The sequence below is a fragment of the Ochlerotatus camptorhynchus genome, unplaced genomic scaffold (genome assembly GCF_037179485.1).
Source record: "Ochlerotatus camptorhynchus isolate MF236.1 unplaced genomic scaffold, CSIRO-AGI_Acam_v1.1 ptg000248l, whole genome shotgun sequence".
Taxonomy (NCBI): domain Eukaryota; kingdom Metazoa; phylum Arthropoda; class Insecta; order Diptera; family Culicidae; genus Ochlerotatus; species Ochlerotatus camptorhynchus.
This window is the reverse complement of record NW_027040738.1, coordinates 2,863,679-2,887,746: the sequence shown is the minus strand read 5'-3', so window position 1 is coordinate 2,887,746 and position 24,068 is coordinate 2,863,679. Positions and strand designations below refer to the sequence as shown.

Below are 24,068 nucleotides of genomic sequence, written 5' to 3'. Positions count from 1 at the left end.
CTACCCTGAGGAACTCCTGCCCTAACAGGTAGTCGATTAGATTTGGAATTTTGATAATTTACTTGAAGAGTTCTGTCAGTTAAATAATTTTGAACTAATTTCATAATATAAAGTGGAAAATTAAACTTTTTCAATTTAGCAATCAAACCTTCATGCCAAACACTGTCGAATGCTTTTTCTATGTCTAGAAGAGCAACTCCAGTTGAGTGGCCTTCAGATTTGTTTGAACGAATTAAATTGTTAACTCTTAAGAGTTGATGAGTAGTTGAATGCCCATGGCGAAATCCAAACTGCTCATCTGCAAAAATTGAGTTCGTATTGATGTGAAGCATCATTCTATTCAAAATTATCTTTTCAAAAAGTTTACTTATTGAAGAAAGCAAACTTATTGGACGGTAGCTAGAAGCTTCAGCTGGATTTTTATCCGGCTTCAAAATTGGAACAACTTTTGCATTTTTCCATTTATCAGGAAAGTATGCCAAATGGAAACATCTGTTAAATAATTTTACCAAGAAAGACAAGGTACTCTCTGGGAGTTTTTTGATGAGGATATAGAAAATTCCATCATCACCTGAAGCTTTCATATTTTGAAAATTTTTAGTTATAGACCTTACTTCGTCCAAATCAGTCCCCCAGGAATCATCAAAAATATTTTCCCGAGAGAAAATATTCAGAAAATCCCGAGCAACCTGATTCTCAATAGGACTAGTAAGACCCAAACTGAAATTATGGGAACTCTCGAATTGCTTAGCAAGTTTCTGAGCTTTTTCCAAATTTGTGATCAAAATTTTACCACCTTCTTTAAGCGCTGGAATAGGCTTTTGAGGTTTTTTCAAAATTTTTGTGAGTTTCCAAAAGGGTTTGGAACTCGGGTCTAATTTAGAAATATTATTTTCAAAAGTTTTGTTCCTCAGGGCAGAGAATCGCTTTTTAATTTGTTTTTGCAAATCCCGCCAGATAACTTTCATGGCAGGATCGCGTGTTCTTTGAAATTGTCTCCTACGGACATTTTTAAGACGGATCAAGAGCTGAAGATCATCGTCTATTATAATTGAATCGAATTTAACCTCGCATTTTGGTACTGAGGCAGCTCTTGCTTCAACTATAGAAGTAGTCAGAGATTCAAGAGCATAATTAATTTCATATTTGGTTTGCAAAGGAATGTTTGGATCGAAGTTATATTCCATAAATGTTCGATACTGCTCCCAATCAGCTCTATGGTAATTGAAAGTAGAGCTGTTGGGATTACAAATTATTTCTTGGGATATTTCAAAAGTTACTGGAAGGTGATCAGAACCGAAGTCAGCATGGGTAACCAATTGGCTACAAAGTTGACATGAATCAGTTAAGACCAAATCAATAGTGGAGGGATTTCTTGCAGAAGAAAAGCATGTTGGGCTGTTTGGATATTGAATAGTGTAATAACCTGCAGAACAATCATCAAACAGAATATTACCATTGGAATTGCTTTGAGCATTATTCCATGAGCGGTGTTTTGCATTAAAATCACCAATAATGAAGAATTTAGACCTATGACGGGTAAGTTTCTGGAGGTCACCCTTGAGAAAATTCTTTTGCTGGCCTACGCATTGGAATGGCAAATAGGCAGCTATAAACGTAAGTTGTCCAAATTTTGTTTCAACAGAAACCCCCAAAGTTTCAAAAACTTTGGTTTCAAATGAAGAAAGAATTTTATGTTTGATTCGTCTATGAATAATGATGGCAACGCCACCACAGGGTCCATCAAGACGATCATTTCTATAAATCAAGTAATTTGCGTCCTTCTTAACCTTATGGGCAGGTTTAAGGAACGTTTCAGTTATAACGGCAATATGCACGTTATGAACTCTTAAAAAGTTAAATAGCTCGTCTTCATTATCTTTAAGAGATCGAGCATTCCAATTTACAATATTTAATGCTTTAAAATCCATTACTGAATTTTAAAGTCATGACAATATTATTTGCAAATTTTACTCCAGTTTGAATAGCATCAAACATGGAGTTAGATTTAAGCATATCAGAAATCATGTCAATTAATGAATTCTGTAAAAATTCCATTTTGGGGGCAGTAATGCTTCCTAAGTCAAAATTGTCAAAATTTCCATTAGAACGTTGGTTAGTATTTTGATTTCTACCCGCTGCAATAGCAGCATAGGTAGCTCCATTAACTCGCTGAACATTGTTAGCAGCGAGGGGAGTAGGTACAGATGAAACATTTGAAGCAGGGGAGATATTTGTACCTACTGGTACGAATGTAGAATTTGTTCCTCGCTGACCGTTGTTAACAGCAGAGGAATTTGTACCTGTTCGGAAACGTGGAGCGTTTCCTACCTGACGGTTAGAACGAGATTGTAGGATCGCTTTGCGAGTCTTACATTCCCAAAAATTGGATTTGTGGTTTTCACCACAATTTGAACATTTAAATTTCTTAGGATCTTCCTTCACAGGACAGTCGTCCTTTGCGTGAGAGGAATCACCACAATTCATGCATTTAGCTGGCATGTAGCAATTTTTAGTTCCGTGACCCCATCCCTGGCACTTACGGCACTGGGTGAGGTTTTGGAAATTTCCTCCAGTCTTCCTGAAGTGTTCCCACTTCACTCGGACATGGAGCATAAGGCTAGCTTTTTCTAAGGCCTTAAGGTTGTTTAGTTCACTAGACTTGAAGTGAACTAAATAAAAATCATTAGAAATCCCGTTGCGCGAATCGCCAGGACGGGATTTCATTTTCATTTTGATTACTTGGAGTGGCACAACTCCAAGTAATTTTGCCAGTTCATCTTTGATCTGATCCAGGGATTCACCACTGGGCAGTCCTTTCATGACAACCTTGAACACACGTTCAGTTTTGGTGTCGTAAGTAAAAAATTTGTGCTTCTTCTCAGTAAGATACTTGAGAAGACATTTAAATCCGTCCAAGGTTTCAGCCAATACACGGCATTCACCCCGACGTCCAATTTGTAGTGAAAACTTAACTTTCACGAAATTCAAAAGTTCCATGCGAAGAGCATGGAAATCGGTAGTGGTTATCACAATAGGGGGAATCTTTTCCTTCGTGGCATTAAGCCGGGAAAGTTTACTAGAATTTTTCTTGGATGATGGATCATTCTCATCATCCGTGAGCAAATCAAATTGATTACTCAAATTAATTTCATCAGAAGGGGGGTCAAGAGTTTGCCCCTTTCTTTTACGTTTAGGCGCCATGGCGGCAGTAAATTTTTATCCAAATCGACTTCCAAGCAGATTACTATAAGAATCTGAAGGATCGAAGAGGAATTTTCCAAATCGATATCCAAGAAGGATTACCTCGGGAAGGGTCCAAACAAGGATCGAAGAGGAATAAGAGTTGAACAAGGTAGAAAATGTTTACAGGTTGAGCACTGAAAAGTGCTGTTTAAATTTGTTGTAGCTTTAGGTAGTAGTAACACTTCCTTCAGCAAAAAGCAAATAGATCCGCACGGCAAGAGAGCACGATGCGGACTGATGGCTTCTATCGATGATTTCTCGAAATTCATGACCCTCCCTGGCAAATCGACATCACCATCAAGTGGGGGAAGACTTCCCCTATCCGATGGATATGCTGGTTTGTGTAGGAGTGCCTGGAGTATCTAGAAATCAACGATAGAAGTCATTGTTTACAAAAGCTGTTACGCCCTAATTCCAGCTCTATCTAGAATTAATTATATGATTTGAGTAGTAGCTATACTGAAGATCCGAGAGATGTCGCCCCTTCAGTGGTAGGAAAGTCATTTTTGCAGTATGGAGAATATCAGAAAATCCACGATTTGTGACTAAACATGCTTTCACAGAAGGAAACAAATAAACGAGTGTTTACCTTATCACCATAGTAATGTACTCGCGCAATTTTTGTGCATCTAAAACTGCCCATAAAGTGGATAATGAATAAAAACTGAAAATTTCCATGCATTTTAAAATGGTTTCCTACCATTCCCATACATTCGAAGTGACTGGCCCTCTGGATGTGGATGATGTCAAAAACAACAAAACATGATTAATTATTAGTGCAGAACTCGGGGTAAATAATAAGTATTAGTGCAAGAAAACATTTGAATTTACCCAAAGTCCTGCACTAGTACTTGTGCAATTCACAAACGTCAGAGAAGTCTATAGCCTGACAACATTCTAATCGTTAAAAATCTTGAACACGTATAGGTGTAAGGAAACTAATCAAAATTGATTTAAGTAAGAATAAGCTGAAAATCATTCGGTCTGATAACCATTTGGCCCTGCGCTGGGACTTTACAACTGGGTAGGGATTTCGAGCGAATATGCTGTCAAATCCGAACCAGTTGCTGATTGGTCGATTTGACAGCAGCAATCGTGGATTAAAAAGGACAGAGGGATCACATCACAGCAATCTGACTGGCAGTGATGCCCGAACCAATGTTGACGTCAATCGATGTCAACCATACAAGGTCTGGAACAACAGGCAGCTTGCTGGTGTTGGTAGCAATAATGTTGTAAACATTGCTGAGCAAGCGAATGACGATGTCACGGCAGCACAACATTCCATAGTGCAAATGGTAGACGTGTCACTCGAAACAGCTCCCGAATAGAAATTGTAATGTAGAAAACATCAGCAGACATCTTCAATACATTAAATTTTAACGTATATTGCTGTACCCTTAATGTATTCAGACTTCAGTGTGACGTCCAAGTACATAAAAATACATTAGCCTCTAACGTTACATCAGAATCAAACGTCTTGACGATGTAAAATTTGACATCAGAATACATCAAATGACAACAGAACCTAACGTTACATTAGAATCAAACTTCATCACGATGTAATTTGTTGCACGCATTAAACATCAGAATACATCCAATGACAACAGAACTTAACGTTACATTAGAATCAAACTTCATCACGATGTAATTTGTTGCTCGCATAAAACATCAGAATACATCCAATGACAACAGAACCTAACGTTACATTAGAATCAAACTTCATCACGATGTAATTTGTTGCACGCATAAAACATCAAAATACATCCAATGACAACAGAACCTAACGTTACATTAGAATCAAACTTCATCACGATGTAATTTGTTGCACGCATAAAACATCAAAATACATCCAATGACAACAGAACCTAACGTTACATTAGAATCAAACTTCATCACGATGTAATTTGTTGCACGCATAAAACATCAAAATACATCCAATGACAACAGAACCTAACGTTACATTAGAATCAAACTTCATCACGATGTAATTTGTTGCTCGCATAAAACATCAGAATACATCCAATGACAACAGAACCAAACGTTACATTAGAATCAAACTTCATAACAATGCAACTGAAACTGGTCTTCGATCGCCGATTTCTTGCAAACGACGTGTTCATATCTATATAATATATATATATCTATATATCTATATATATAAAAATGAATTTCTGTCTGTCTGTCTGTCTGTCTGACCCTTATAGACTCGGAAACTACTGAACCGATTGGCGTGAAAATTTGTATACAGGGGTTTTTGGGGCCGTGGAAGGTTCTTATGATGGTTCGAGACCCCTCCCCCTTCTGTAAGGGGGGGGGGGCTCCCATACAAATGAAACAGAAAGTTCTGCATAACTCGAGAACTAATCAAGCAAATGGAACCAAATTAGGCATGTGGGGGCGAGTGTGGGGATATAAGGAGATAATCATAGGGGGTAGCATAAACTCAAGCTAATATTGAATCCCAAGCAAGACCGGGCACACTCAGCTAGTAATTGATAATAATTGATTTGAATTCTCTTCTTTGGATGCAGATTTTGAAAATTTTCATCAAAACTTTATTTAACAGTAAATTTGAGTTTATTCAATCAATCTTTGTACATTGGATTCAACAATTTTGAACAATAATATTCTCCACGGAATAATCTAACACATTTTGTTATTAGTAAATCTTCCCTTATTTCCAGTAGCGTCTTGTTATCTGTATTCTCTAAATAATACATATTAAAATCTAATTCTATGCTCTCCATTAATTCTAATTCAAAATAATATGTGTTGGTCGTATCATTTACTAAAATGTTCACTATGCATCCAAATTGTTCTTTGTGATTAGTGGAATACGATATTAAAGAATCGTCACTTTTTTTTTGAGTTGTATGCTTTAGATTTAAATTTAATTCCAGAATGACAAAAATATTTTAACATGAAATATTTGTCTGTAGTATCATCACAATAAACCGTATTTGTTTTCTTTTTTGTGTGTTGTGATGTCTTGAAAATTGTTCTATAGTAATTAGTTGCTTTGTGTGACAGATTTGTATCAAAAGCAAAATGACAACTTTTCATCAACGAGTATTTTCGAACTATTTGTATAATTGGGCTATTTGGTCCTTTGATCAAACCTTTCAAATATCCATAAAAATCTTCGTAGCAAAACATTGAAACTGTCCACAATGGTCCAAAGTTGTCAACCTGATCTATCAAATGAAGAATCAAATGTATATTTATTGTCATGGATTTTACCCCGTAAAGCTTTTCAAAGTCAGTGACGAATTGGACTAGGTCTTTTTTAATACTAATAAGGTCCAACATTGTACTGTGATTTGAGAGAAGCTTACTAACAGAAGCACGAAACAAGTTAAAATGAGTTACATATTTCTCGGGGAGCACACCATTAAGGTATCCTATACTATAATACAAGAGCCAATCTTGTAGCTCATTAGCTTTCAATTTGGTTACATCAAAGACGTTCCGTGGAGCGCGAGAAACTTCATTAAACCCACAAACTTTATCATACCTAGTTTTCAAAACAGCTTTACGGCGAATACTACCAAGATACCAACTTTTTTTGTGGTTTTTTGAATCAGTCCATAACGTTAACAACGTTTTAGTGACACCTAATAAACAGTTATGCATATAATCGATAGGTATCTGTCTTACGACGTCAAAATTGTCAAGTGCAACGAGCGGTGATAATCCTTTGATACCTAAAAAGAGATGATTGATAATATTAGTGGTGGGGCGTGAACCCTACAATAAGCAGTGAAAAAATATATTGGCTTGTTTCTCTATGTATATATATTCCAGATGTGTCATGGAAAATGGCAAATAAATATATTGTTAACCGCAAAGTATCGCATTAGGATGCATTGTACATCACTCTTATTACCATGTTGTAAAGTACACTGGAGTCGCTTTTTACGCGGGTGATACGTCCCGCGTAAAAAAAACCGCGTAAATTCCGGAATCCGCGTAAAAAAAAACCGCGTAAAAAAAGACCGTGTAAGAAAAAACCGCGTAAAAAGCGATATACCGCGTCAATTCTAAAATCCGCGTAAAAAAAAAACCAAAATCCACGTAAAAAAAACCGCGTAAATTCCGGAATCCGCGTAAAAAAAACCCCCTTAAATTCCGAAATCCGCGTAAAAAAAACCGCGTAAAAAAACCGTGTAAAAAAAAACCGCGTAAAAAGCGACTCCAGTGTATACTTTGAAAGTTATTTACTTTTTGAAAGGAAAGCAGATAGGGCCTATATAAAAATTAAAAATAGATTTCGTTGTACATATCGTAAAGTGCCATAATTCTGTAGGTGGGGTAAAAGCACCGGCGAACCGACATGCCTCAGGAGCATTCTGTTTGTCCATAATTTGATTTGTCAAACGAGCGATTTGAGCTCGGATTTGAACTATCAAACCGGCGATCAGATTTGTCATACGAGGTGAGACGCAAACCAAGGCAATATAAATTCTACTTGGGTTCGTGTCCTTGCTCACGATATGACGCGATCGGATGAGTACATGTCGGTAGTGTTTAACTGAGTACTGCGAACTTAGCCGATTTTATTTTTCAAGTGAGCAAGAAAACATCTTAAAAATCTTCCGACGTTTCAAATTGTTTTGCTGAAACAGCCCACGAAATCTGAAAAAAAGTTCCAAGTTCCAGAATTATCAAAATTTGTCTATTTTGGATATTTTTTTTTTCAAGTCTCAGGATCATTAGAATTTTTTAAGTCCGCAAACATTTACATTTGAATTCGCAGAATAGGTATTCAAAAAATGTATGTGTTAAAGAAACTTTTTAATCTTACTGCTCTTTGCGCGTCAACGCATTTAAATCTACGGTTTCAAGGCTCATGAGGAATCCAGCGACGAAGACACTAACAAGATTGAACGTAAAGCCGTAGATTTGCTCAGGATTTTGTAAAACCAAGGGGAGGATTAAGTCTACTCAGTCTCCCCTACATGTGTTATTGCAAACAAAAATGAACTTTCAGCTCCGTAAAGCTTCCGCGATTGAAAAAAAAAAATAGATAGAATCGCAACATGTTGTCTTAATGCGCGGAATTAGACGCTGAGCAGAATTATGAAACAATACGGTGCTTACAATACCATTATATAAAAAAAAGTATAAAATACATACCTTTCACTGGTGTGCCCGTATTATGAGCTTCCATCATTGCACAAATTTGATCGGAGTGGGTGCGATCTTTAAACATTCTTGAATTTTTATGCGAATATCTGATCTGGTTATTTGAAATTTTTGTTCCAGGATGATAGCAGTAATTACATCCGAACCGTCCATTGAATTGTGTCATGTTGATAATTTTGCTTTTTCCTGGTACATCTGCAATAACTGCTGCAACTCTGAATTTGTAATTAGTTCCATCGATTACCAGCCCTTCGGAATATAAATTTTTCAGTTCCTGAGTAAATGCTTTGAGAAACACGGCCATTGGCGGGCTTCCTTGGGAGAGCCATATTCCAGATAGAATCATGTTTCTACGAGCGAACCGTTTGTCTCTCGGCAGATCATTTATGTATAACTAATACAATAGGCCACATACTTTTCTTCACGTTTGAATTTGCTGTTGAAACTCCATCTACTGAAAAGCTTATACTCAACATATGTGCATCGTCGTCTTTCAAAATCCTTCCGGCATAGATATCCGACAGAAGTTCGGAAGTAGGATTATGTTTAGTTTTAATATCATTTATTGTGTCTTGATGTTTTTGCACTACAGTTCTCAGCTGGCTTTTTAGAGGAAGGGTGACGAAATATACCCTTTGATCATCACCACAGCATGGACATATGCATATTTCTTCCGGATTTAGAAAATAATATTCACAGCTACGACAACAAAAGTGTTTAGTATAGGCGTTAAACTTAAACGCGTTGGAAAAACCATAATATGTATCAGGGAGACATTCAGTTCCAATTATGACATTGAGCATTTTGAGTAAATCAGTTACTGCTTCAATGGAAATATTATGCCTTATAAAAAAGCACAACACCATATGCATTATGTCAAGCTTAGATAAGCTTGTCAGTTTATGTAAAGGTTCATCTATGTTTCGAGGGTCGTCCTGAAAAGAGAAATTAAATGTTATAACATTATTACACTCTATTACACTTAAACCCTTAATTCCTTTATTTAACGTCGGTCTCTGTTCCGCAGTCTAGTGCCAATCACCGACGGACACCGATTGGCGTCGACGACAGCTCTGTAACTCTTTACTCCTATGGAGAAATCCCATATGTAACTGTCAGTCTATGTGTGAAACATGGTGGACTTTTTCTTATTCTCTCACTCCAACGCAAAACCACATAAGGAACTGTCAAAATGTGTGTGAAGAAACGTCACTTCGGGACTGGTGTCAAGGCGAATTCAAGGGGGGGAGGTGGCTGTCAAATACGAACAATCGTTGCCTACCTCGCATAGCTGGTTCCAAACGTAAACAAGCCATAAGAAACCTATAGCGTTTGTTTACGTTTGGAACCAGTTTCATAAAAGAATGATCAGTAGGCTGATTTGACAGCACGTCCCCCCCCCCCCCACAGGGCGAATTGCCATCCATTGACGACAATCGAATGTACAGAGAGGCAGTTTCCACACCGGGACCAACGGCTTTACTGCCCTTCCGAAAGACCGAAGGAAGACGTGACCAGAGATTTTTATGCCTCAGAAAAATCCCACCGACTTCGGCTGAGATTGAACCCAGACTCATTGGGGTTAGAAAGCAGTCACGCTTACCACTACACCACCGGTGCCGGCAACTCTATTACACTTGTGTATCTTATGTTTTTTTGAGAGTTGAAAAAAAGTGAGCTAGATCTAAATAAATAAATGTCAGGAATCAATTCGGCTGATTTTGATAAAAACTCCAAGCAATTATCTATCTAAAATGATCTGGGCTCCATGTTAGAAGCCTGACAACTAAGCAGCAAGGTAGAAATTGACAAAAGATAACATAAATAGGGACTTGACCTAGGCAAACTTTAAGGAAGAAAACATAAACAAATTATTCAGAAATTAGAATTTCAATCAGAATCAACTTGAAAGATTCCTTCGACTTGACCAGGAATCGAACCCGCCGTGCCTTTACTGACTAGGCTGAGGCCCCCGATACAATGACTCAACCTGAATTTCAATCTAACCTTTAACAAAAATCAGAAAATTGATCAAAACATACGGGGACCTTACTCGACGCACTGTATCTCATTCTAACTACTCAAATAAAATATATGTACTATAGAATTTTCAAAACATTCTTGAACAAAGTCATTTAAATCAAGTAATTAGAATTAGAAGTAAGCTTACTTGAAATTTCAGCTGGAAACAATGTGACATTTTTTTGGAGTGTATGTTGTGCTTGCGACACAATAATACTAAATGCAAAAATGATACAGGCTTAGACAGCTATCAATTAACAACTGAGGAAGTGAATCTAGCACACTAAGTTGAGGGCCGGCGTAAAGTCCCAGTAGGGAAGTAATAAAGCCAAAAGAGGAGTATACTTGGCCAACTCGCTTTAAGGTTGTGTTCATAGTACCCATCCCGCACGGTAACCATAATACCAGTCCCGCACGGTAGTCTAGTAGAACCATCAAACATATGTTTCACTTACTTGAATCGTTGTATTCCGGTCAGAATAATTGTATTCAGAATTGTTCAAATCTGTACAATGATCTGGCACCAAACACGTCGCTTCAATATTAACTTCATCATTGCAATGTTGTTGTACACGCTAGAAAATATAATAAAATTGCGGGTCCCTCATAAACATTTACAATAAATTTATTTAATAAGAATAACACACCGAGAGAGTAGAAGGTAATTTCGAAATAAAATCCATAGTTTTCAGAAAATTCCTAAACTAGAAAAAATCTAGGAAACAATACTATTATATTAAATATGACTAGCAGACTAGAATATAACATCGATATGATTTATGCGAGGATTTATAAAGCTCTTAAGTAAGCTTTAGTAAGAGCTTTAAGGATTTATAGTCTGGTGCTGCAGGCTCCAGACCATAAATCTTTAAAGCTCTACTAAAGCTTACTTACTTGCATGAATTCTACAAGAAATTGTAACATCAATGTATTTCAGATAAGAACTCCTTGTATTTTTAGTACGCTATCAGTTCTGGTGGTAAACAACCTAGACATTATCCTTACCTGAATGGTAGCAACACATTCAGAATCTTGATCAGAATGATCTTCGATGTGTTCTGAATTTATTCCGACATATTCCTTTCTAAACATCGAGTTGTTATTGCCTATATGAGCAACTGGATGTATACTCTAAATATTACGGATAGAAAGAACGTTATATAGGTAAGCACAGTAGAAGCAGTTGTTAATTGTAAAATAATTACCCTTCGTTTTGTCTTTCTCAGGAGCGCAATGTAATTTGGATAAGCAATTCGATTTCGCTTCATGTTGAGTTATCCCCAGAGAATACAAACAATAAAATTGAAATCAGTTACCGATTAAAAATCTTTAGCGAACAGCTGTATTTATTTTCCCGTTTAATAAAATATTCCAACATCGGATAGCTGAAACTGGATAACAACATTTCAAAAGAGCGAAACTTCTTTAATAATTAATGGCTCCAGTCACCGATTAATCACGAATAAACTCACTATTCTTTAAAATAAATAAAACTATAAACAGGTAGAATACTGTGTTTGCTTGTGTGACCTTTGGTAAGTATGAACTTGACTGTTAAAGCCTGGGTTAATGGGGTTAATGCTTGAGTTTACAAAAACAATTTCGCCCTATTGGAGCACATGTTTTATACCTTTTATACGCACTCGTTGGTACACCTGCATCGATGTGCACTATCTACAGGTGAGGAAGAAGGAAACTAATCGACTCTTTCATACACGGTATTCTTATGCAACAACAGGCATGACGTCACGTCTATTGCGAGAACGAAGGCACCAACTCGTTTTCTTCCACCTCACCCCACATCGCACGCTCGGTTGGAAGTTGATTGAGGTAAGTTCCAACCGGTATTATCCTCGAAATATATTTTGAACAAGAATGTCCGGCTGCTTTGATGTCGACATCAGATTTAATCAACACGACTCTAAGCAAACATTTTGCAGGTTATCCAAACAACGAGTTTATCCGAGTTGGAGTTAACCGCCATTGACCTTTCTGACGTTTATAACACGCACACTTGCGTAATCCCATTTTCAAGTGCGAATTTTGTTATCCTCACTTTCGCTACAGGCAAAAATGTTGGTTTGTTATTGTTAACCTCACTTTCGCACCTTGAATACTCGTGCGCATAGAAAGGCTAATGAAAGTGGCTTGCAGTGCAGTGATGCCTGCTTTGCAGATTTTTGTGACATTATCCATTGCAAATAAACACAGCAAAAAAAGTTGTTGAATATTACATCGAAACTGCTGCAACCAGGTCAATCCATCGGTTGTGTAATATCACATTGTACGATGTACATCGATTTTGCGAACAAAATTACATCCATTGATGTTATATTGTATCTGCTTTTTGCTATTACATCATTATTTCATACATCAGCTTGAATTACGTTGATTGATATTACATTTTTTTTTTTTGTGTAATGCGCATCGCGTATACAAAACGAGAGTGAAATCGGTTGTCACGTGTGGGATTTTCAACTACACAGCAAAAAAAAATATGTAATATTGATCAACGTAATTCAAGCTGATGTATGAAATAATGATGTAATAACAAAAAGCAGATACAATATTACATCAATAGATGTAATTTTGTTCGCAAAATCGATGTGCATCGTACAACGTAATATTACACCACCAGTGGAATGACCTCTGTGCAGCTGTTTGGATGTAATATTCAACAACTTTTTTTTACTGTGTAGGTTTTCAATTAAACGACAATAATAATTCCAAGGCAAATGAAGAAAACCATCTGGCCACCCTGCATGAATATGGTTATGTTGTTCTCAGTTTTAAAGCAAAGCTCTATACATTGCTGTTGCTTCATTATATACTAAAATTGTTCAGAGTGTAGATATCAGATGAACGTTTTGTTACAAACAACTGATGTTGACCTGTCAATGACTCGCGTTATTTGCGTTTATCAGCTGAACCGCAAAAAAGAAAACAACAGTTACTTTGCCTCATACTGCTCTTGCCTTGCCGCAGTTAAAAGTTAGCGTCTAGCGTGGCGTAATTGAATTTTGTTTAATCCGTGTATAATCTGTCGTTTTGTGAACATGAAGTACTGTGTGATCCAGTTTAAAGATGGGTCGAAAAAAGTAGTGCCGATGAGTTGGATATACTGTGAAAACGTGAAAATAAATAAAAAATATCCGACATATTTTAACACGGATATGACGAAAAAGGCTCCGGAGAATCCGGCCATGTTGAAAACATACAAGGAGGGTGATCGTGATAAGTGTAATTGTTTGCACATAGTTTATGTTGTTAACATTGCAGGTATGTTTTGGTAGCAAGTACATCTGGTTATGTAAATAATTTAATTTACATATTTAATTATCATAGATATTGCCTGTTTCTTTAGAAATTCCCGAAATAAAAGCTACACTGATAAAGTTCTACACATTTTTATTGACGAATTTCCATGCGAAATTCCACATGATTTTCATGTGGCCACACATAAACAGAATTCACTCGGAAGTACACATGAAATTTATGAGTCAACTCAATAGTATGTTTGGTCACACATGGTTTTTATGTGTACACATATTAAGTATTAGAAATACTCAGAGAGAGGGATGGGCGGAGAAAACAAGGTACAATTCGTCAGCAGGGTTTTGTATGTATTTTATCTTGCAACCCTTGCTAGAAGCTAGTATTTCACATGAATTTTCTTTTTGATTCGCAGCAGATTTAGGATCTGATCGATTGCGATTTGTCGGAATACCGTGATCACCTGGGTGCAGATCGGGTAATGCACAATGAAGAATGACCCAGATTTTGGTGCACCGCTGGCGTCAACTGAGTCTTTTGATTCACGGTACCATTTATGAGCCGGTTAGTGTTGCATACCCGCATAAACGCGAACCATAAATTGACCTTACCTAAAATGGTTAAAAATTGTTTATAATCCTTGCTAAACTTTAACTGAAATGGTTATGGAACTTTACATGAACGTTTAATGATAAAGTTTCAACCTTATGTATTATGGTTTTTTGGAACTGGACCTTACAAATAATGGGTTGTTAAGAACCATTACCATTCCAAATTCTTGTTTTCTCCATACATTTTACATAGGCATCTTTTAACTTTTTATGTAATTTTATTATGTGTTTTTGGGAAGAGTTCAACCGAAAACCAGCATAAAATTTAAACATGGAATTTATTTGTAGATTCCTGGAAAAGTAAGAGAATTTCATTTGGGCTTTTGAATTGCCACCCTGAAATTGTAGATAAACAATTAATAATTCCGTTAGTCGACGAAAGTGCCTCGAAAGATCTTTTTCATGTTGTCACCCAGTTGAATCGATGTGAAGGTCCTTTCGTTAAGGTCCCTTTTAGCTGAGTCTCAATCAATTTTATTGCACGAACTCAAATGTGAGCTTAAATGTGTAGTAATCAATATGTAGTTATTTGCTGCTATACAATGAATACAATTACAATACAATTCAAGGTAAGCCTTTTCAGTACATTTTGTGAGAATTTATGTAATTTTGGACCTGCAGGTGGATGCTTCAATTCGATACTGATAGGATTTTAAACTTTCCACTATGAACATTGCGCTGTTTAAGATCCAAGCTTATCCACATTTATTTTCTCTAGAACCGTCATTTCATTTTCAATTTCCGCGGCGGACATCACCAAGAATCAGTGATTCACTTCAAATGAAAAAAACTGCAGTATGGTCAATGTTATAAATACATTTTATTATAAAGATTTAAGGGGCTGTTCATTAACTACGTAGACAGTTTCTTGGGATTCTTGACCAATAAATGTTTTTTTTTTAAATAATTACCTGCCGGTTCAGTAAGAGTTTGGGCCAGAGGTGGCAACAGTACATTTTTTTTTGCAAAACCATCGTCCAGAGCAAAAAAAAAACCGCCAGCGCACGGGCGGTCGTGTATTTCTACAATACAAACAAACGGCGGAGATAGAGAATAGGAAAAATGTCGTAGCGCATTATTTTTCAAACAGTTTATTGAAATTCCATTTTAGCTGCAAGCTTTCGTGTCACAGTAAATTATTAACTCCCTTATTTACGCATAATTTTAACATCTAAGCTTATGAATGGTTAGTATTCGTTCTTAATTTATAATTCCATGCAGTAAACATCAAATAAATGCTGTAATTATCCAGAAATCAGCAAAATTCTACATGACATAAATTTTTGACGCACGCGCCACTGGTCTTGTCTGCTTCATTAGGTTTTGCACCGTCGGGGTTAACCTCAATATGATGACAGTTTAGTGGTACTGTTTACGTGGACTTAGCCGATTTTTTCTTGAGTGGATTTTCTCGATAATTTTTCAGACTGCAGTGAGATGTAAACCACATTTCTGCAATGTTCACGAGCAACATACTTGCAATGCGCTGTTCCTCGACAATTTTCAAGTTAAAATTCGGAAATATTAGATTTTTTTTTTCTTCGAAAAAACGACTAAGTGCTTGTAAACAGTACCACTGAACTGTCAAAAAGGTTCAGCCGATTAACACTGAGTTCATTCGTGACGTCACGCTGCAGTACCTAATTTTTTCTCGAGTGAGTGAACTCAAATCCATCGTTGCACTCGTCCATACCGGATCGATAACCCTAATGTTAGAACTATTCCACTAATGGTTTGGATGATACCCTGAACACGTCGTTAAGCAAAATAACCATGCAAATTTTATTAGGGTGGCATGGACAAGTTGCTTGCTAATTAGGTTTTGCACCGTCGGGGTTAACCTCAATCTGATGACAGTTCAGTGGTACTGTTTACGTGGACTTAGTCGATCTTTTCTTGGGTGGATTGTCTCGACAATTTTTCAGACTGCTGTGAGATGTAAACCACACTTCCGCAATGTCCACGACCAACATCCTATCAACGCGCTGTTCCTTACTCCTTTGGTTTGTTTTTTCCGTCGATCTTGTTTTCCGTGCTGAGCACCAATGCTACCGACGTGCCAGGAAGGCAGCTCCCACACCTGGACCCTACCTATCGACCCATCAACTCATGAACCGGGGACCAACGGCTTTACTTCCCATCCGAAGGAAGGCGTGATCAGAGATGTTATGCCTCAGAACATCCCGGCGGCGCCGACTGGGATTGAACCCAGGCCTGCTGGGGTGAGAGGTAATCACGCTTACCACTACACCACCGGCGCCGTTGCGCGCTGTTCCTTGACAATTTTCAAGTTGAAATTCGGAAATTTTAGAATATTGTTTTTCGAAAAAAACGACTAAGTGCTTGTAAACAGTACCACTGAACTGTCAGCCGATTAACACTGAGTTCATTTGTGACGTCACACTGTAGAACCTAATTAGGTTTTGCACCGTCGGGGTTAACCTCAATCTGATGACAGTTCAGTGGTACTGTTTACGTGGACTTAGTCAATTTTTTCTTGGGTGGATTTTCTCGATAATTTTTTAGACTGCAGTGAGATGTAAACAGCATTTCTGCAATGTTCACGAGCAACATCCTTGCAACGCGCTGTTCCTCGACAATTTTCAAGTTAAAATTCAGAAACTTTAAAAAAATTTTTTCGAAAAAACGACTAAGTGCTTGTAAACAGTACCACTGAACTGTCAAAAAGGTTCAGCCGTTTAACACTGAGTTCATTTGTGACGTCACGCTGCAGAACCTAATTAGGTACTGCAGCGTGACGTCACGAATGAACTCAGTGTTAATCGGCTGAACCTTTTTGACAGTTCAGTGGTACTGTTTACAAGCACTTAGTCGTTTTTTCGAAAAAAAAATATTTTAAAATTTCCGAATTTTAACATGAAAATTGTCGAGGAACAGCGCGTTGAAAGGATGTTGCTCGTGGACATTGCAGAAGTGTGATTTACATCTCACTCTAGTCTGAAAAATTATCGAGAAAATCCATCCAAGAAAAATTTGACTAAGTCCACGTAAACAGTACCACTGAACTGTCATTAGATTGAGGTTAACCCCGACGGTGCAAAACCTAATTAGGTTCTGCAGCGTGACGTCAAGAATGAACTCAGTTTTAATAGGCTGAACCTTTTTGACAGTTCAGTGGTACTGTTTACAAGCACTTAGTCGTTTTTTCTTAAAAAAATTTCTAAAATTTCCGAATTTTAACTTGAAAATTGTCGAGGAACAGCGCGTTGCAAGGATGTTGCCCGTGACCATTGCAGATATTTGGTTTACGTCTCACTGCAGTCTGAAAAATTATCGAGAAAATCCATCCAAGAAAAAATCGACTAAGTCCACTTAAACAGTACCACTAAACTGTCATCAGATTGAGGTTAACCCCGACGGTGCAAAACCTAATACACAATTTACAATTTTCAGAAAACTTGGCTCAAGCTACAGATGCGATACAACAAAAACGGATTGCAGTTAAACCACGAAAAATCCAAACTGATTCTGACGATGTTATCAGTCAATTGCCAACTAAGAGACCAAAAAGAGATAATAACTCACTACTTCATAAAACGGCGAAACATCTAAATGAAGACTATCTGACTGCATTTGTATCTATCAACCCATCTTCAACAAGCACCAATTTGTCAAAGAACTTGAAGGATCCGCTTCACTTGAGCCTAACACCATCAATGCAATCAAAAAAAACGTGCTCAATCCCTTCAAAATCGTTTGAAGACCGGGCAGTTGGCAAGAAAGCTCAGCAGTTGTCCAGTTCAATTCACTTTTCACCTTCGGATTCATTCTCGCTTCAATCAAACAGATCTAGGGCGATTTCCCCAATGCCACACGAAGAACTTGTCCAGTTGTCCAGTTCAAATAAAAACTGGGTGCACGCATCGACGAGACAAAGCCACATTTCACCGCAGGTAGTATTTATTTTATAATTGTTCAAATTTTCATATGATCTTAATGTTTATCACTATATACTAGATTGGCAGAACATCATCGCTTAACCCGATTACAGCTTGCCTTCAGTCGTCAACACCGTCACCTTCGGATTCGGTATTAAGTTCTGTGACTTCATCTTCAGATTCATCATTAAACACTGTACCGTGTACTCCAGAACACCGAGTGAACGTATCACGGCAACTTAACTATGGTCCACGGAAGGTAATGTTTATTTTGAAATTGTTTGAATCTTCTTAATTTATATTGTGTATACTACTCGTATAGCCCAGTCAGTAAATGCATGGTATTATTAAACCGGAGGCGGTGGGAACGATTTCCAGTTCTGCCTAGGAAATTTTCTCGACTTGTTCACTATCATTGTACTACCACACAATAATATAGAAAGCTCTCAATTAATAACTGTGGGACATACGACTTTACTGAATAGGCTATAAGACCCCAACTTGGTTGAACCCCTGCGAAAAATTATACAAAGTTTTATGGAATTAGAAGTAAAGTTAATTAGGCATTAAATGATATTGTTTTCAGCAGGGTATATATTTTTTTTTATCATCTATAATTTACCGTTTTATTACCGTAATTACAAATCAATATAATAATAAACATGTCTAGCACACAATGCATACATAAGTGCGGCGCATAATGGGTACAAGTTGCGTTTGCGTTTTTTGTTGTTATATCTTTATTAAGGAGACTTTCAGACCTGAGCTGGTTCGTCTCCGGATACCCCAGAAGGGGGCATCCCTAAGGGAGAGAAGGTATAGCGTTTGCGTTTGCGTGTATTTTACAGTTCAAGAGCAAATTTTCATTACGTCGAATGTAACAAAGGTAAACAAAGTCGAGCTATCAGTGTCAATCGATGCTCCTGCTATTACACTATATACTGTCCGAATATAGGATCACATCCCATTTTTAAATTTATTTAACAGTCAAATTGCTTTTTGACGTAATCACATTCCGATCAAAATAGTTTTCAATGTTACTTAAGTCACCCGATTTCTGTGGAGATGCCGTTTGCCAAGGTTCAATTTACTTTGATGCATTTTCGAAAAATTCAAAAGCAGTTTTTTTCGACGCATTCTTTCAGATTGCTAAAAGCTCGCGTCATTCTGTGTAGAATAGCAAAAGGAATCGAATAGTGCGAGCATTTTGCAATCTGGACTAATGCGTCGAAAAAAACTGCTCTTGAATTTTTCGAAAAAGCATCAAAGTAAATTGAACCTTGAGTAACAGCACTGAGAAACCCGTGAAAAGTGTACTTTCGTCGTTTCGCTTTCTCATTATTAAAGTGAATAAATCGAACTGTTTGTTGCTAAGATGATTTCGGTGGTCCTAAAATGATAAATGGGCTGCAAGTAAGGAGACGTAATTGATAATTCTCTCGAATATCCTGGTAAATAAACATTGACTTAAGTAACAATAGGGGCCACCAAACGACGTATAATAACTTTTGACTCAAAAACCAGTATTTCTTAGCATGAAAGCTAGCGATTTGCATTTGTATGATTAAAACCCGGCTAAATATGTTTAACATTGCTATCACTATGAGATTATATGTGTTTACTTGGAAATAGGAATAACTTTTCGGTCATCAAAACAAAACTTTATTTTCCTCGGATCGGTACGAATGTTACTTACGACATAATGAAAATTTGCTCTTGAGTTAACACATGGGTTATCTCCCGCATAAACGCGAACCATCACATGACCTTACCGATAATGGTTATAAATTGTTTATAATCCCTGCTAAACTTCAACTGAAATGGTTATGGAACTTTACATGAACGTTTGTGTGATAATGTTTTAACCTTATGTATTATGGTTTTTTGGAAGCGGACCTTACAAATAATGGGTTGTTAAGAACTATTACCATTCCAAATTCTTGTTTTCTCCATACATTTTCGGAAAGAGAACTATATTAGAACGTTTTTACTTATGGTTTGAGAACATTAATGGTTATGGTTATGGTAGTCAGTAAGGTCCATTAATGGTTTTGTATTATCGCTCAACTTTACGTGAAATATATCGTGAATTGGTAATCAGTAATTTACAGGTAACCAATTCGCGATATATTCCACATAAAGTTTATCGATTTTACAAAACCATTCATGGACCTTACTGGTTACCATAACCATTACCATTAATGTTCTCAAATCATAAGTTAAAAGGTTTTAGTATAGTTTTCTTTCCGAAAATGTATGGAGAAAAGAAGAATTTTGAATGGTAATGGTTCTTAACAACCCATTATTTGTAAGGTCCACTTCCAAAAAACTATAATACTTAAGGTTAAAACTTTATCATTAAACGTTCATGTAAAGTTCCATAACCATTTCAGTTGAAGTTTAGCAGGGATTATAAACAATTTTAACCATTTTAGGTAAGGTCAATTTATGGTTCGCGCTTATGCGGGTTGTCAAACTAATAACGAATTCGTTTATTATTCAGTTCCAACCTGGATCGGGTACCAAGATTGGGTCTGCTTGTTTTCTGACAAACGTCAGTTTGCTCGTTTGTTTTTAAAACCTAGCTCAGGTTGAGGTTCACACTGACAAAAGGTTCGGTTTCGCACTGGGTTGGAACTGGTGTTAACCCCGATAATAAACGAATTCGCTATAAATATCGTCAACGGAACGCAAAGGTATTCATTGTGCGCCGCACTTTAATTTACACTGTGTGCTAGACATGTTTATTATGATTTTGATTTGTAATTATCAATTCGGATCATTTCTAGCTTCCACGTGTTTCCGGGATTGTCGGTGAAGTCAACAATGGCTGGCCACAAGAACTTCAAAACGAACAGTCTGCTACAGGCCGCCAAAGCCGGACGCCATCATCGCGGTCCATCACCTTGGCTGAAGAATCTCCGCAGGTAAAATTATCGTCGAGTCACTAAAACTCAGGATTAAAGCAACTTTTCACGGATGATAATGATAATACCAACAATCAATACGAAACTAACAATTTTAAATTGGCTCACCACTTTAGTAGCCTATTGGTCCCAAGCAAACGATTAACGTACCCTATTCTTGTCGAAATTCTAGTACTACGCAATGTTTGTTTTGATTCGCTATGAAAGTTTGACAGATGAAATGAGGGGTTATTGGTTTTTCCTATGTTTCGAGGGGTGAATCGATTAGCTTGGGACCGAAGAGAGTACCAGAGCTGAGCCAAAAAGTTGAGCTCGTTTCTTCGGGACTTTCTGGTCTTAGAGTTACCTCTATGATAATACTGCTTTAATTCGGTTGTTTTTTAAACAACCGATATGATTTTTGAATGTGGTTAATCTAGGGTGGGCACTAATTACAAAGGTGGTATCATATTTCCCGGAGTGACATTTCGCAGAATGCATTTTCACTGTACACTGTTTCACTGAATACAAAGAAGGGAAATACTCAATTCTTTATTAAAATATTCTTAAAATGAAATATTTCCATCTTTACCAAAGTATTGAATATTTCCTTCTATATTAAAATGTTCAAAGAATGAAGCATTCTTTTCCTTATTTTTTTTTTTTATTATTTAAAGGAGGAAATATTACCTTCCATATTCAAATATCTTCTTCCTTTCAAAGTATTGAAAGAAAACAAAATTCCATTCTATTAAAATATTCAACGAAGGAAATAATATTTTCTTCGCAATAAAAAAATAAAAGAAGAAAATACCCTCCCGTAGGCCATTCTTAAGGCCGGCGCACAATGCATAAGTTTTCGGGTTTTTTTGACAGATAATGCATGAGCTAACTGTTAAAAAAAACCTGAAAACGTATCTATTGTGCGCCGGCCTTTAAGCACCTTGTCGAAGGTGGAAAGGCTTAAGGTCCAAGCGCAATGACAGCGGAAGCGGAACGGCAGCGGGAAAGTCCGATCTGAGTAAGCCTACTTGTCGGATTGAAAACTAGTTAGAAACAAATCGACATCGGTTGGGTTTCTGGATGTCATTTGTGACAACTGTCAAACTTTCCGTTTCCGTTCCGCTTCCGTCCACATTACGTTTGGGCCATTAATCTCATGCTGTAAGATTGCATGGGAAACCAAGACAGTGGCCTAAAGTGATGGTATCACACATTCTTTTCATTCATCTATTAGCCACGTTGTATTACCTACGTTTATATAAGGCAGGTGTGATGCCAGCGGGTTTTGCCGCAATTCACGCTTAAATTCAACGTTAAAAACGCAACGTCAAGGTTAAAAATGTAAAAAAAAATTAGGTTAAACATCTAAAAAGTGCATTTTTCAATTGCGTGGCGTACTTTCATTGTTTTTCATTAAATAATTAGCAATTAATGCATAACCGAAAATACCTATATTGCAGTTGGTATCATAAATAATTTATGCATTGCTTCATTTTCGAAAAGGGTGAATACTTCTGTTATGGCTCTGCGTCCTGTTATGTGTTCGGTTGTGGTATTTGGGAATACCATTTACCATGACAGGGTCCGTTGGGATGGAGTCAGGTGGCCGTGATATAACTATTGACCCTATATAAAATATACTTTAAATAGGAGACTAATCTCGGAATGAAGCATTTTATCACAGAAAAGTGTTACTTAAGACGGACGAAGACAAGATAAATTTTGCGGATCAATGTAGAAAGGAAGCATAATAAAGAGACAGAGAGAAATCGAGAGAGAAATACATATTACTTTTAGGCTGATCTCGTAGGAAGAATAGGTTGCGGGTGGTCCGCATAGGTTGGCAATTATGCCTTAACTATATAGAATAAATCTCCCCATTTAGTTTATTTGTAGTTATAAGCAATAGTGGAAGTTGTTATTTCAACCAATACAAATATTAATCAGATCTTCGATGTTTGCTAACAAGTGAAAAATAGGGAAGAAATAAAATTTAATAAGTAATGATTGCATGAGGCTGATCAGGAACTTTTTGATTTTGTGTTCAGATTGTTATGCAATTATCAGTATCTGGTAGGGGGATATTGTAGCTTCTCACAGGTATTAGCTTGAGTTGGGTTTGATTAGATCAGAATATACCCTGCATTATTATTTGTGCCGATAAGCATAAATTGCATAGGAGGGAACTTTGTTTAATTTAGAATAAATACTGTTTGAAATTATCGAGAACAAAGTTTAAAAACCTCAAAAGTTTAAATCAAATTTGGAAGTTATAAGATAGTATGCATAACTTTACATAGCTGAACTAAAAAAAATAATAATAGGTTTTATTGCAGTAGGTTTTCGGTGGGGCGGGTATATTATTTAATGACCATTATCGAGCTTTTGTGCCTACTAACTAAAATGTTGTAAATATTAATTTCTTTTAATAGAATCAAGAATCTTATTATTCTCTTCAGTAATCGTGGGACTGGGAGCGTATCTTTGTTGTTCATTGCATACCAAGTGGATACCCTAATAAAAATTGTATGGTTAATTTGCTTAACGACGTGTTCTGGGTATCATCCAAACCATTTGTGGAATAGTTCAATGATTTGGGTTGTCGTTCGTTTATGGTTATTTTTTATTAGGGAACCTAATCATATTTTGCCGTGGCTTTGAGATGCTCGATGGCCCTGGAGGAATTGTTTTTGCTTACCGAGCAGAAAATCATGGGTTTGAACCCAAGCTCTCCCACAACAGAATAAACCGCCATCGCCGGGTTTCGAGAGCCTAAAGCGCCGTAATAACCAATCTTATATTGCCCCACCAAACGCTGCAAAATGAAAATGAAAATGAAATAAAAAAATACAAGAAGAAAATATTCCATTCTTTATCAAAGAAATCCAAGAATGAAATACAAAACAACTGACTAAAATCGGTATGTGTAACTTTGTTCCTGTCGCGTTCTTCGAGGGATT

The 24,068-nt window shown here is 36.9% G+C and overlaps 1 protein-coding gene across 1 annotated transcript in view; it reads left to right on the top strand.

Annotated features, from left to right (window-relative positions):
• LOC135704831 (uncharacterized) overlaps nt 1–24,068 on the top strand; it is a 31,972-nt gene that overhangs the window by 3,072 nt on the left and 4,832 nt on the right. Inside the window, exons 2-4 of the mRNA XM_065226346.1 lie at nt 18,109–18,214; nt 18,279–18,458; nt 20,989–21,126. Of these exons, the coding sequence (XP_065082418.1) occupies nt 18,109–18,214; nt 18,279–18,458; nt 20,989–21,126 (424 nt within the window). The remainder of the gene's footprint in view (nt 1–18,108; nt 18,215–18,278; nt 18,459–20,988; nt 21,127–24,068) is intronic.